Source organism: Haliaeetus leucocephalus, unplaced genomic scaffold, assembly GCF_000737465.1.
Source record: "Haliaeetus leucocephalus isolate CR32 unplaced genomic scaffold, Haliaeetus_leucocephalus-4.0 Scaffold306, whole genome shotgun sequence".
Taxonomy (NCBI): domain Eukaryota; kingdom Metazoa; phylum Chordata; class Aves; order Accipitriformes; family Accipitridae; genus Haliaeetus; species Haliaeetus leucocephalus.
Window position 1 is genome coordinate 4,515,770 of NW_010972742.1, and position 13,787 is coordinate 4,529,556.

At 42.9% G+C, this 13,787-nt stretch overlaps 1 protein-coding gene across 1 annotated transcript in view; it reads left to right on the forward strand.

Annotated features, from left to right (window-relative positions):
• The window catches only part of RAPGEF1 (Rap guanine nucleotide exchange factor (GEF) 1), an 86,233-nt gene that overhangs the window by 21,823 nt on the left and 50,623 nt on the right, over positions 1-13,787 (forward strand). Inside the window, exon 2 of the mRNA XM_010570887.1 lies at positions 10,881-11,020. Coding sequence (XP_010569189.1) covers positions 10,881-11,020 — 140 coding nt within the window. The remainder of the gene's footprint in view (positions 1-10,880; positions 11,021-13,787) is intronic.

The following is a 13,787-nucleotide window of genomic DNA, read 5'->3' on the forward strand; positions in this document are numbered from 1 at the left end:
CGTGAAGCTGAAGTTTCTCATTACAGATTAGTTGCTGTTTTCCAAACGGACCTCCTAAGCTCCCAAAGTATTGCTCAATGTACCACAAGCTGAAATTAGTATTGATTCACCTTTCAGGGTTGGATGGCAGGATCACCACACAATCGCATATTGTGTTGCAGAGACTTAAATAGCTTTGGCAGTTGTGGTTTTGCTGCTTTGTCAAAACCAAATTAAATATAAATACTGTACAAAATTCTTTCTTATTTATAGAATCCTACGGTCTCTCTGCCACAGAATCTGGGCAGTGGGTTTTAAAACACGGGTTTTTTTGATGGACTGGATTGTGGTCTTTTGAATGCACCCTGTGCCTCCCTGGCAGGTATGGCTCTTGGGCAAGATCTCGCTTTTGAAACCTGATGCCATGTTCCGCATGGGATGTGATATCATAAGGGAATGGGCTGTTAGTAAAAACCTCACTCAAGTAGCTGTTAATTCACCGAGATTTATTCAGTGATAAAATAATTGTTTCAGCAGGATTGTAAAGAGATGCTGAGATAAGGTTCAGCTTTGAGTTTGGTAAAATACGGTCTCAGCTTAGTTCCCTTTAGCTATCACCCTGTTGTATGTTAGCATTGAAGATGTTTCTTGAAATGCAGGCCAGCTTCCTGTATCAGTAAACTGGAAGCTCATTAAAAAATAGAAACTGATTCTTAGTAGGGCTCACTTTTGGTAATTTCCATTAAAGATAACAGTAACTGTTTAAATACAGATAGACCGGGTGATAACGTTGCATGCCAGCAAAGAATTAAAGAAATCAGGCTCGGCTATCCCTTTATGAAGTGGGTTTCCAAACTTGTCGCTGCATTAGGCTACATAATATTCCGAAATAGCTGGGGAAGAGCTGCTTTTTCTTCAACATTAAATTAACAACGAAAAATTCTAGTGACTGTTTCCATGCTACTGAAGTCTCAAGTCTTCAGTAGCCTCAGTTGTGTTACAGCTGGCATGGATTCCTTTCTGATTCCCTTCACGTTTCTGCTGACACTTGCACAGATTTGCTAGGGTTTGGTTCTGTAGAAGTTCATTCTCCTATATCTTTTTAAAGATTTTGTTTGTTTGTTTTAAAGTTGGGATTTGCTGAGAAGATTGGGGATAACTGCAGGTGTTTGTAGCTGTATGCCTTCTCCTTGAAACCTGTTGTCTGTAGGAGCGATGTAACCAGGAGATTTTAATTCAGGCATGAGGAGACAAGATAAAATAGAAAGTTGTCACAAATAATTGTTTACTGCTAAAGTAACTTTTACTGTTTATGTGCAGTAGAGTGAAAGATAGACGTCCCACTTAGACTCCCATAAGCTACCTCATGTTTCCTGCCTTGATGGTCTAGGGGTGTGCCAATACTACAGCTCACAAAGAGGTAGCTCCCTCCTGGGCTGTTCAGTTCAATTAACATCTCAGTTTCCCCTTGCTGGAGGCGTTGATGTTTCAAATTGTGCTTATAGAAGACTAAAATTTCCTACTGCCTGTAGGCAAGCAATAAAACTGGTGGTTTGGTTGCAGATCCTATCAGGTATAGAATAGGGTATGGAATTGAGGATATGGCCTGCAGCTTCTTAACCCCTTATGCAAGCAGCACGACAATAATGCAAAAGCAGCTTCTGACCTGATTACATCAGAAATTTCACACCTGCAGTGCTGCTGTATCACTTCGCACACATGCTTGTCTGTGTATGTGGAGATAGAGAGCTGGCCCTTTGGGGCAACAGTATAGTAGTACTTCAGAGTTTAGTGATTTGCATAACCCTCCTGTGATGCCTTGTTTTATTGAGTAAGCAATATTAGGGAAGTTTACATTGGTATTGCAGTGCCTCTAGGAGATAGTGCTGGCCTGGTTCCTGAAATTCATTTTTCTTTCTCTTGCAGAGATGGTGAGCCCCCAGCATGGTGCACTGGTGTTGTGCAGACATGTTTAATCTTACTGAACCAAATATCTCCTTTTCAGCATCTGAGCCCCGAGGATACAGTGCTAGTCAGAACAGTGAGAAATAAGGCTTCCTTGCAGGGCAGTTAGCTCATCTCTTAACATGCGTGGAAAAGGGCTTACATCACACTCTCACCTGGACTGTTGCCCTTAATCTATGGCACTTGCTAAAGAAGGAAATAAAATTGAGCATGTTTAAGCAAATGCTTTCTGTGTTTTGATCTTATTTCTTGTGCTCAGCTCAGTTGAGTGTGGGCAGTGGCTTTTGGGAAGAGTATAAGGTTCCTCCCAAGCCTACTAGAAAAGAGGGGTTAGCTTTGCAATTCAGCCTGAATGTGCACAGAGTCTGTAATCAGAGGTCAGAAATAAAGATGACTAAAATTAGTAGTGTCCAAAGCAACTGGAAATTGTGTCAGGCAGATCCGAGCCAGCTTCTCTTTTTTTTCCATCGCCTAATGAATGAGAGCTGAGGTTACTCTCCAAGGATGAAAGAGGGCTGAGTTTTTCCCATTCAAAACTGGTGCTGTGGGGCAGATGCAAAGTCAAGACTCATTTAGAACCTTGTTTTTCAGCTATTGAACTTGCAGGCAGGTTGTGAGCAATTAGGCTTTTCCCTGAAGCATCTAAAATAATGTGTTTCTGCTTGCTGTCCTGCAGAGTGCCAGTGACGACATTCTGTCACCTTGGAGATGGATAAACAGCTTCAGCAACATCGGGTTATAATCTTTCAGGTCTGAGTTTCAAAGCTGACAGCCATATGACTGAAACCCAAGCCTAGCAAAGGTTTTTCAACGTGGAAAGAGTCTAAATGTGCTTGAGTAAAATGAGAGGAGGGGAGAAAGAGTTTTAAGTGGAGCTCAGTGACAAGGCTTTTTGCTTGGCCATGGCAGTAGCGTGAATGAAACGAATTAGCTTTGGCTCACATGCTCCCTACAGCCGGGAGTGACTCAGGTAGTGCGCACGCATACTTGTGCCTGCAGGGCTTTATTTTTAGATGTCTGAATCACTGTCATGACTATATCCTCATAAAGCCGCTAGACAAGTGGGGATGCCCACGGACCCCATATTAAGTCATGTTTGGTGAACAGAGAAATTCAACAAATTCCCTCGCGACCGTTGCAATTTCTGTGTCCAGAGCTGTTTGCTGAAGTAATGCAGAGGCTATGCCTTGTAGCTGGATTATTTTTTTCCATTTAAAATTAAATGTTTAGTTAACAACCTTGGTGGTTTTTATGTGTAGAGCAGGGTAATGTTGATGTTGGAGGCTACTTGACTCTCTTGTTGTTTTAGTGTTGCTGGCACAGGGGGAGTTACGAGTCATGTTACCAGTGTTGTAATTCCATTAGTTCTCTTGGGCTTGCAGGGCTGTGCAAAATCAGTACTTAAATGGGAAATTACCAGAGACCTACCAGATGCCACGCAAAGGTTTGCTAATGATTCAGTAAACAGCAGCATTTCTTCTTGTGAGTTGATATAGGACCAATCTGCTGGAGCAGCTCGCTTTCAGATAAAACAGAGCAAAAGTCCTGTGTGCTGCTTATCAAAAAATTACAGTATCTTTTTCAAAAAGAAGTCTAAAAGCCAGTGTTGGTGTGCTGGAGGAAACTGAACTTGGGTAGCAAAGTTCTACTCCCTTAAATCCCTCCTTGTTGAATTAATTGTATGTTTTTCTTTTTTTTTTTCCCCCCTGTAAATCAGTTGTGTGGCATTGCTGCAGTTTTCAGCAGCTAAAGGATTCCTGGTTTATGTGTCTGCATGCAAGGAGATTTCTCTCTTCTGAAATACTTCAGGCTAAAAGAGGACTAGGAGGGAACCCAGTCAGCTGCTCTGAACTTGCTGCTTGGTCTGGTGCATCTTCTTTTCCTCACAACCTGAAGATTTGCTTCCAAGTATGAAGCTGGAAGGAAGAAGAGCTGTAGTAGTAATGCACCATAAAATTAATGTTGTTGACTGACCCAGTCCTTTTCACTGCAGTCAGGAGACGTGGCTGAATTGATAAGTTGCCCTCTCTGCCGCCCAGTTCCCTTGCAAACACTGTGAGCTCTTTCCACATGAGGTTGCTGCAGCTGGAGATGCCTCATTCATGGTTGCTTAGAAAGAAAAAAAAATCAAAATAAAAATGTGCTCTCTGACAAATAAAAATGTTTTTCTTCCTCTGGAGGCCCCAGAGGGCGGCATAAAAAATAATGAAGTCTGTGAGTCAGTGAGCATTGCCTGGCCAGCTGAGGGGAACTGAGCCTCCCTTTTCCATAGAAGTTTGTGTGCTGTCATTGCACATCATTAATGCTTGCTGGTTTATGCTCATTCACTGTAATGTTGCCAGAAAAGAAAAAGGGCAGTCGGTCTTTCCGCTCCCAAAAGCTGGCTGCTTTGAAGGTGACGTGATGTTAAAGGAAAAGTTTCTTTAGCGCTCAAGAATGATTGTTTGATTCTCAAGCTGCCCTTCCTCCACCGTTTTCCTCTAAAACCTGGCAGCTCTCCTAGCAGTCAGATTCCCTGGAGAGGGACTTGGAGCAGCTTACAAACAGCTCCACCTAAGGTACAAAGGTTAGGGTGGGCAAACTTCCTGATTGACACCGGACCCTCCCTTTTTTTTTTTCCTTTCTGGATCCCCTACTGGGTCTTTTTTGGTTTCTGAATAAATTCTCTTTGCTTCAGTCTCTGGGGGTAATGGTAAAGTTGAGAAAATTAAGCTCACGGAGATGGAAGTGGTAGGTCTGAGGCTTCTGTAGCACACCTGTGATGCAGCAGTGATATGCTTATACGTTTAAAAGGGATATTTTAATTCTGTTCTGTCACATTCTGTCTTTTCTGTATTCAGGATCGCAGTTCATTCTTTTGAGAACATACAGCATTGCACAAGTGCTGCATATCAGCATTCTTAGACTTCTAAACATCCCCAGCACTTCTGGAGAAGGAGGGCGTGAAATGTAGCAGAAGGCTGTTTGCTGCGTAATGCAAGAGCTGAGTTATACATTGCAGGTGTGAAAGGGCCGAGGATGTATCTGGGGTTCTCCTCATGTGTTTCTTCAACCCTCCTTGAAAGCTTAGTACTTCCTCTCCATCCTCATAGCTACACACTGGAAGGCTTGAATGTTTTGTCGCAAGAAAGACAGAGATGCCCGCCACCACAAAATTAGTAAAAATTCTTTTTTAAAGTGCCCCTGTGGTAGCTTTCTGTTGCGCAAAGCCCACTGCTGAGCTTCACATCGTGCCTCCTGTGTCGGTTCTGCCAGCCCTTCTGTGGAGGAACTCGGCTGTTGGGAGAGGCTGTTTGAGTTCCAGGTGGGAGCAACATTTCTGCAAAGTCCAAAGGCTTCAGTTTTCTGTCAATCACTATTATTTTAATGTTTGCATTACAAGAAAGCCCAAAAGCTTTAGCCAGGGCACAGGCCCCGCAGATCTGTGTACTTACAGGTACGTGGTAGATACAGCCCTTGCCTTAAGGGTGGAAGGAAGACAGTTGGGAATTCTAGCAATATTCATATAAAATCTTGAAAGACGTATGCTTTGCAGCATGTTTCGTGATTATCATGGGAAGCTCTCATGTGCCCATCTGTTCGTTCTGAATTGCCTGTTCTCCTGTGTTTCTGACAGCGGAATTGGGTCTAGAGGAGCCAGAGCCATAGCCCCAGCCCCACAACCTCTTGCTGGGTACTGCATCGCAGCACCAAACAGACATCCTCAGCAGAAAGGTCATTTTGAACTATAGCTCATTATTTTTTCCTTTTGCTTCAGAACTCTTAAAGTCCCTGTCAGCTAGGGTTTAGCTGAAGCCTTGCAACTTGTCTTTTGTCTTCCACAAATGATGGAGCTGAGCCCAAGGGAACAAATGCCATTTTAATGGGCATCGTTGTGTAACTCATTACATAAGTCACCTCTGCCTTCAAAAGACTCGTGGCATAAATGGCAGGAGCGGTTGATTAAAAATGTGCACAATAGCTTCATTATGACATGGGGAGAGATGTCTGCTGTTATTTTTAATCTGATAGCTTTTAAATATGTGCATCCAGCAGAGACCCAAATGGCCTTTGAAAAGAGAACCATTTGTGGGATAAGATTTTTAGACTCCACTTCGTTCTTTCTAACGAGCAGCAAGAGTCGGTTCAAGCTGGAAAATGAACTGTAACCCTTTTTTAAGGTTTTGTCTGCTCTAAAGCTGCAGGGTTTCGGTGTGTGAACACATACAGAGTGAGAGAAGGTGGAGGGTTTAGGTTTTCAGGTGAAGGAAAGAAAAGGTACTGTATTCTAAAGTTTTTTTTCTTTTATTAAAAAAAAAAAGAAGTCTATTTTCAATTTGTTTGGTATGGTCCAAGCACTAGACAAGTTGAACAGTTAAATTGCCCATCCCTGCTGCTGGAGCCTGCCTGCCATTGAGCTGTGCCATAGTGACAAAAAAATGACCAGGAGGTCCAGAAGCAGACGGAGGGTGATTTCCCATCTCTGGAGCCTCCCATGGGCTGGTTAGGGGCGGCTGGTGAGGAGGGCCTGGCAGCTGGAAAGTCTGCTGTGACTGAGCTCTGTAAAAGGCTGAACTTTCACTTTGACTTTAAAGTAAATAATTCGCTGCTGGGTTAGGTTGGTGGAATTCACCAGTGTGCGCATGTTTCTTCTGGTGTTTGTTTGAACCCGAGTGGAAAGTGACCGTTTGACTATGGCAGCGATGGATGTTGGGCTTTGACTTGCCGGCTTTCTCCTAAGCAGCCTAGTTTCTTCGCCTACAAGCACATAAGCCGATTTATCTGCCTTCCCTTGTGCCTCTTAATCCGCTGTCGTTTAAAATCTGCAGTTCTTTCCTCACCAGATTTAGCTTTCTGTCAGCAAACTGGCGGGCAGCACCGCTTCGCTGGAACTGGTGGAGCTGCCGGGGGATGAGGCGGCTCTCGGCCGGCCATGGCCTCCCCGGCTTGGGGGGCTCGAGGGGTGCCGAAAAAAACTCCCCGGCCACACCTGGCAGCAGGGCTGCTTGGAGCAGGCGTGTAACGTGAGCTATCTCGTGTTGTGTGTGTGGTCGGACCCCAGACGCGTGCCGGCCGGGGGGAGATGAGCCTGAGAGCTGAGCAGGGCCGTGACTCAACAGCTGGAGCGCGTTCAAGCACAGCGGAGTGGGAGCCTCGTTAATAGGAGGATGGAATTGGCAATGAAACGAGTGACGTATTAAAACTTGCAGTCAGAAAGCAAGAAACTCAAATCCATAGTAAAGTAATCTTGAAGGGATGGGTTTTTTCCATTTGTGTCCAGCAGCAGAGCATCCAGACAGATGAAATACGAGGGGACAGACAGTCAGCGGTTCCTTTGAGACAGAAGCACTTTGATATGACAGTTGGTTTTTTTTTTTTCCCCCTTCCAGTTGAAATCACTCCATTGAGTTTATCACCCTATCTTTTCCCATTCATCTTAGAAATATTTGGACACTGCATAGAAGTAAGTAGAGGGTACCCTCCTCCTGCACACCAGAAAGGAGAAAAAGAAGTTAAGAAAGCCAGTGCTGAGACTCCAGTTAAACACTGCCGGTTATTCATCTATAAGAGGCAAGGGTAATACGATAGAACAGTTTCCAGCGGGCAGACTACCAAGCTCAGGAGCAACCTCAATGCTGCATTAAAGGGTTTGGTTACTGTAGACAGGAAGGACCAGAGGGACAGAAGTGTTTTGAGCACTGCCATGGCTCTGTTTTCTGCTTCTCTCTGTACATTATGAAATTATTTGATCTGTAAAGGCATGCTGTGCTGTTTGAACTTTTAAACTGGACAGACATAGGACACGTTAGATATTTAAATCAGGATATAGTGTAAAGAAAGTGACTTTCTCAAAGCAGATGCCAGTGCTATGGTAACCAGTCTAGGAATCCTTGCTCAGCTGTGCTTTCTGCAGGAGAGTTTCAGTCTTCATCTGTACAAGCTTAGGTAGCTTATACTTTTGAGCTAGAACACCTTGCTATTTAAGTGTAACTTCTCTTCTATACCACTTCATCCAGATCCATTAAAATGCAAATTCTGTTTATAACGCTTGAATGATATATCTGCTTGAAAACCATAAAGCCCATCATGCCGAATAAAGTCTGTTGGCATTCACTGAATATAATCACAGTAGTACCACTGCTTGATTCATGAATATGCAGAGAGGGATGAGGGCCTGCAGTTTGATGGAGATGCTGTACTGGAGTCACTGACTCACCCTCTGCTCTGTTTAGACAAGTTGCTTCACCTTTGTGCCTGCTTCCCATCTGCAGAGTAAGGTTAAGACCTAACTGTTTAAGGATGAGAAAGATATGTTTGTAATGTGCTTGAAACAAGAAAAGCGCTATTTTAAGTCCTAAGTGTAATTGAGTGTAAGAGAATATTGGTTTGTGACTCATTTGTTTAACTGCAAATGCATCAGAAACTTATGAGCAGATGAGATCTGGAAAATGCTTGTTGTAGATGGAAAGACATGGTAGTAAAAAGCTGCATTAATTTGTGATCTTCAAAGCAGGACTTAGTGGGGCTGTTCAAACAATAATGTTTATTATTTTTGCAAATGTCAGCTGGCTTACTTCATTAGTACTATTTTAAGAAGTTCCTATTCTGCTCCAGCCACTTGCTGCTGTAGGTCTGTGTCCCCTCAAAGCGTGGCATACAAATGATTCAGTGTTTGGTGTGAGAGAAGGGTAAAGAGAGCGAAAGGCAATGGTTAGGCTGGTAGTGGTGGTGGTGCTGAAGGGCATCTGCTGTCAGCAGAAGAGAAGCTTGCTCAGCTGACGAGACATCTCCTTTTGGAGGTTCCTGACCATGCACTCACATTGGTTCAGCCTTCATGTGCTTGCCACATAAATGTATCTGGGCAGAGATGTCTGGTGGGAAGGAGAAAAGGAAATAGTAAGTCTTCTGAAATCTTTCTCCTTTCCAAATTTCTAGTCCCTACAAGGCAAAATTACCATCATAATCAACCAAGGATTTTGTAGCTATTGAACATTTTCTTACTCAAACTAGCAGTTTGGATCTCACTGCAGCCCGTGGAGGAGCCAGACACAATTTGTTGCTGCTACCATTATTTCCCTGTAGATTAATTATTGTAATTATTTGCCAGTTCTTGAAAAATAAATTCAGAGCCATGACTTCTCTTGGCAAGTGTGCATACACGTGCATGTATAGAAATTCTCATATGGTGTATGAAAGAAATACAAATTACTGGGGGGGGGAGTGCAAGAGCATTATCACAGCAGCCAGGAACTGTTTTCAGTGGTGACCTTCAGCACCCTGTGGAGCCAGAGAGGTTTTAAAGGTTTGGAGATCCCCTTGTGGATGTAAAGCAATGACGTAAATTGTTCCTAAGTTAGGGTGCCAGCTGCTGTGAGTGATTCTTCAGAGGCCAACTGATATGTCTGGATTTATCTGCAGTGACCATGGTTTTTAGTGCCTCCATCCTCAGTGCTTTAAACAGGACTTTATGATAGAAAGAAAACTTTGAAAAACATTTACTCCTGTAAATGGAGAACAGGTCTGCAGGCAGACTAGATTAGAATTGGTGCTGATGCAGCTTCCATTAATAGGATGCCTGCAAATTTTTGATCTAGAGGACATAACTAACTAGAGGTTTGGCTCTGGTGAAGGTGTTAATAGCTGGGTCTTAACACACTACCAGGAAACCAAGTTTAAAGGGAGACAACCCTTACGGGGAGGCAAGCACAGGTTTCTTCCCTTGAGTTGTGGTTAGGTAATTTCTCAGTATGAGCTGTGTTTGCGCTGCAGTGTGGTATTTAGCTTCTGGGTGCTAGATTTGACTCAGCAGCCTTTTCTGTTTGCAGTCTGCATGCTAACAAGGTGGTGCAGTGCTGCATGCATGGGACTGTGCCATTTTGACTCATTATAGCCAGTGCAGCCAATTCCCAAATAATCTAAAAGAAAAATGAAACATACAGCAAAACTGCTTACTTTTCTTGATAATGTAGTTAGGGACAAGTTTGGTATCTTCTGCTGATTTACCTGGGTCACTAGAGAGCAATTCAGACCTTCATTTATTAAAGTGCTCTTTGCTCAAAATACATTCTAAATTGCTCTCTACAAGGCAGCTTAATTTTATTTAGCTTCATGGCTAAACAGATAAAAATGTATTTCAGTGGTAAATCTGCATATGGCATGATTGCAAACCTTTGAGACTTCTGCTTTTAGATATTCAAAAGACCATGAAAATACAATTCTTAAAAGGGTTGAGCAGTTCTGTAATTAAGCTCCTTCAAGGTTGCTCTGGTATTGAAGTGGTTCCTCTGTTCTCTGGTTTGTCTGGCACATTTGAAGTGAAATCCATGGCAAATGACAAGGGCTGGCATTTTTGTTCAGGTTATCCATGGAGCCACATTCAAAGGTGATGCTACCAAGTGGATAGAGATCAGGAGCCTGGGAAGGGCATTATGTTGGACCATGTTCTCCTTTCCTGAAGCAGCCACCAGTCCTGGGTACGAGGCAGAACCCCGCCTGCACACCCACAGTGGCTTCTGACCTGCAGCCAAAGACACGGGCAGGAGCCCTGCTCTGCCAGAGGTCTGCGAACAAGTCACTTCATCCCCTTGACTCAGTTGCTCATCTGCAAAAGAGGGACGATGATTACCTCCTTTGTAAAGTACTTTGGGAGCTGCTGGAGATAAGTGCTTTTAAGAGAGGTGGTTTTCCTTTTCTCTCCAAGGCACAGAGCAGTAGCAATCCCGCTGTTCCTGCCTTTGCACTGCAGTGTTGCTGCCTCCGAGGGGAAGCAGGAAATGATGGTGATATTGCGGTTGGAAACATAATGGAGAGCCACAATTTTGTTTTTGTTCCACTCAATAAATTTACATGGTTGCAATGTTCTTCATAGGCTGGTCTTCCAGATAATGCTGTAACACAAAATCCCTGGTTTCAACAAGTTTGCCCTAATCCAGTAACGCATTTCTGTGTCTTTCTAGATTCTGAGCGTTCCCATCTCTCCTCGTTCACTATGAAGTTGAAGGGCAAGTTTCATTCACCAAAAATAAAGAGAACACCTTCAAAGAAAGGAAAGCAAGCTGACCTGACAGTGAAAACACCAGAGAAGTCAGCAAACAAAGTAAGTAGACGAAGGACATGTTCTGTTAGTCTTGCTGGTTTCTTGCTTGCTTTTATCTTCAGTTTATCAAAATCCAGTGCGTGACTTTGTCCTCTGCTGAATTCTGCAGATTTTTCAGGGATCCTCAGGGTGACTTTATGGTTAGTTATAAACTGCGCTGTGTAGTATAAAATAAGAGCAACCAAGGCATGTACTTCTCTTTGGAGAGCCTGATGAGACCTCCTTCCATAAGCATTTAAATATCTCATTATGGAATGTAGTGTATGGCCTGACACATCCTCCCCACATGCACACCCTATGGTTATGCTTACAGCTTCCAAATAACTGCCTGGTTTTGGGGTGTGATGCTTTTAAAAACCCCAAAACCCAGGTGAGCAAATCGTTGAAGTTGATCCAAAGATGTGCTCAGTCTCTGACAACATCAGCAGGGAGAGTCAAACAGATGTGTTCAAGCAGCTGCTGATTCCAGCACACCGTTCCTCAGACCCAACATACTTCAAGTCCTCTAAGAGCTGAGGTCACCACTCTTTCCCAGCACTAACCTATCAAAGTGTTATCTCCTCTGCTGACATGATTATGTAGACTGGGGACTATCTGTAACGGTATTGTTGCAGTCAGTTTTCAAGGATAAATCTAAGCCAAAAGTTAAGAACAGCTGAGGTTATTTGTGATAATTCAAAATCTTTCCCAGTTGTTGTTGAAAGTCTCATCCAATGTGCAGTGCCAGACATGCAAACTTTTTTAGATTATCTCTGCTGAGGATTGTTGTGGTGTTATTGAGAGCAGTCAGCAAGATACAGTTATCTTATGCTGTGTGATGTGCTTAACACCCAGAGAAGTCACTGCAGGGCTTCCTAGCCCTATTCTGCACCATCAGGTGAAAGATGATGAGGCTTTTATTTCCCAGGCTGTAGGGTTTTTTTTCCCCCAGGAGGCTATGGATATGCTTTCTAGGGAGGCAGGCACCTTGCATTGCTGACTGCTATTAAAAAATAAAAAAAAAAAATCTAAGAGTACTCCTTGAAGGCTTTTAATTCCAATGACGTTTCAAGATAGTATATTGAGATAATTTAGAGGCCTTCCTTCAAAATTGATATGTGACCACAAATTAAATAAATTAGAAAATGAAGAGTCCTTTTCAAAATGCTGTTCTGTAGCAAATATATATTAGCATGTTAATAATAGGTGAAGTTTTTGCTTTTCTTTCTTTCCTCTGAAAAACAATGCAAGAGGATTTACTGATAAGGCATGCTGAACATGTAAAACCTTTTTTTGTGTACAGATTGGAATTTTTTTATTGGAAAACAAAACACTTGTAATAATTTTTGTTACCGTACATGATTGTTTAAGCTGTATACATTTTTATACTGTGAAATATTGTTGATTTCTGGCTCATTCCCTATCTATTTTAGTAGCTACTGTCCAACTAATCAGTTAGTTGGATGTAGTCAGCTCATTAGCTTTGTGTGGAGGGAGTGGGGAAGAGGATATGCCTGGATTGTCACCAGCTTCTCACTGGAATATAGACATCAGTTGACAAACAGGAGATTTTCTGTCAGAAGACACACTTGATAAACCAAGTATCATCCTTTCCTCCCTCTTAAGTACTTAAGATGCTATTTTTATACTCTTGAAGTAGATAATCACTGCAGAGCAGAAATAGCAATACTAAAATTTAATGTAAAATCACTACGTATAACCTGAAGGTTATGCTCAACCCATGCAGACATCTTCTTCTCCTCTTCCCCGTTATACCCAGACGTGGGCAGTGCAGGGGGAGTTTTTTTCAGAGCCTCCTTTTGCCCCCTGGACCCTGTCTTTGATTCTTATCGCAGGAACAGTAGTGTCCTTCAACCCTATATGCAAAGTTATAATAGGTTTTTAGCTGCCAAATGCAAGGAAAAAAGGGACTGTTCCAGCTTTTGTTACCAGATTTATTCTGTACAGCTCGCTGTAACCCTTTCTGGGTCAACTGTAACTCATACGTGATGCATTTGTAACGATTATTTAAGGGAAAATTCAAAAATCACGCAAAAATATATAGATACATCAGGCAGGGGAGTGGAGAGGAGATGCTGTTTTGCCTGAATGTTAGGTTTATCTCATTTAATGCCCAAAAGGGAAATGGGTGAATCAAGTGGTCCTGCCGCTTTAGCAGCCCCACAGTTACCACTCTGCTCTCTCACTGGGGTAAGGCAACTGCTGTGGCAAGTTCACCTCAACTGAGAAATTAAATGAGTGATTAATTCAGGTCCTCTCTGCCAACCCAGAGGTGTACCACTGCATGTTTACTTTGGCTTTAGGGACACACTAAAATGTTTGGTGGAAAAACTTAATATCGTTAGTATTGTGAGATGCAGACACTGGAATATATTAATATCCATCCATCCCACCAGGCTGTTATTCCTTTCTCTAGATTTATTGCTGTTGTTCTCGGGCCTCAGTGAGTAAAGCAGCGAATGTGAGAAACTTCGGCCTTGTACCAACAACTGACATTTGTATATCTGAGCTCTGTAGGAGAACCTGCAATCCTGTGTAGGATGTATAGGCTTTCTTTGTGTGTGTTTGTGTGCACATGTATACACACATACGATACTTTTGGACCTCAGAAGGGGATTCATAAAAAGTGCTCTTGGGGAATGTCACCCAGAGAGCTAGCAGGGAAGTTGCAAATAAAGGGCTGTGTCCCAAATAGTGTCTGGTGGCTGGATTTGCATGCCTTGATGTGCTCCACAGAAGGATTTGTGTTTCCACTTGTCATTCTCAG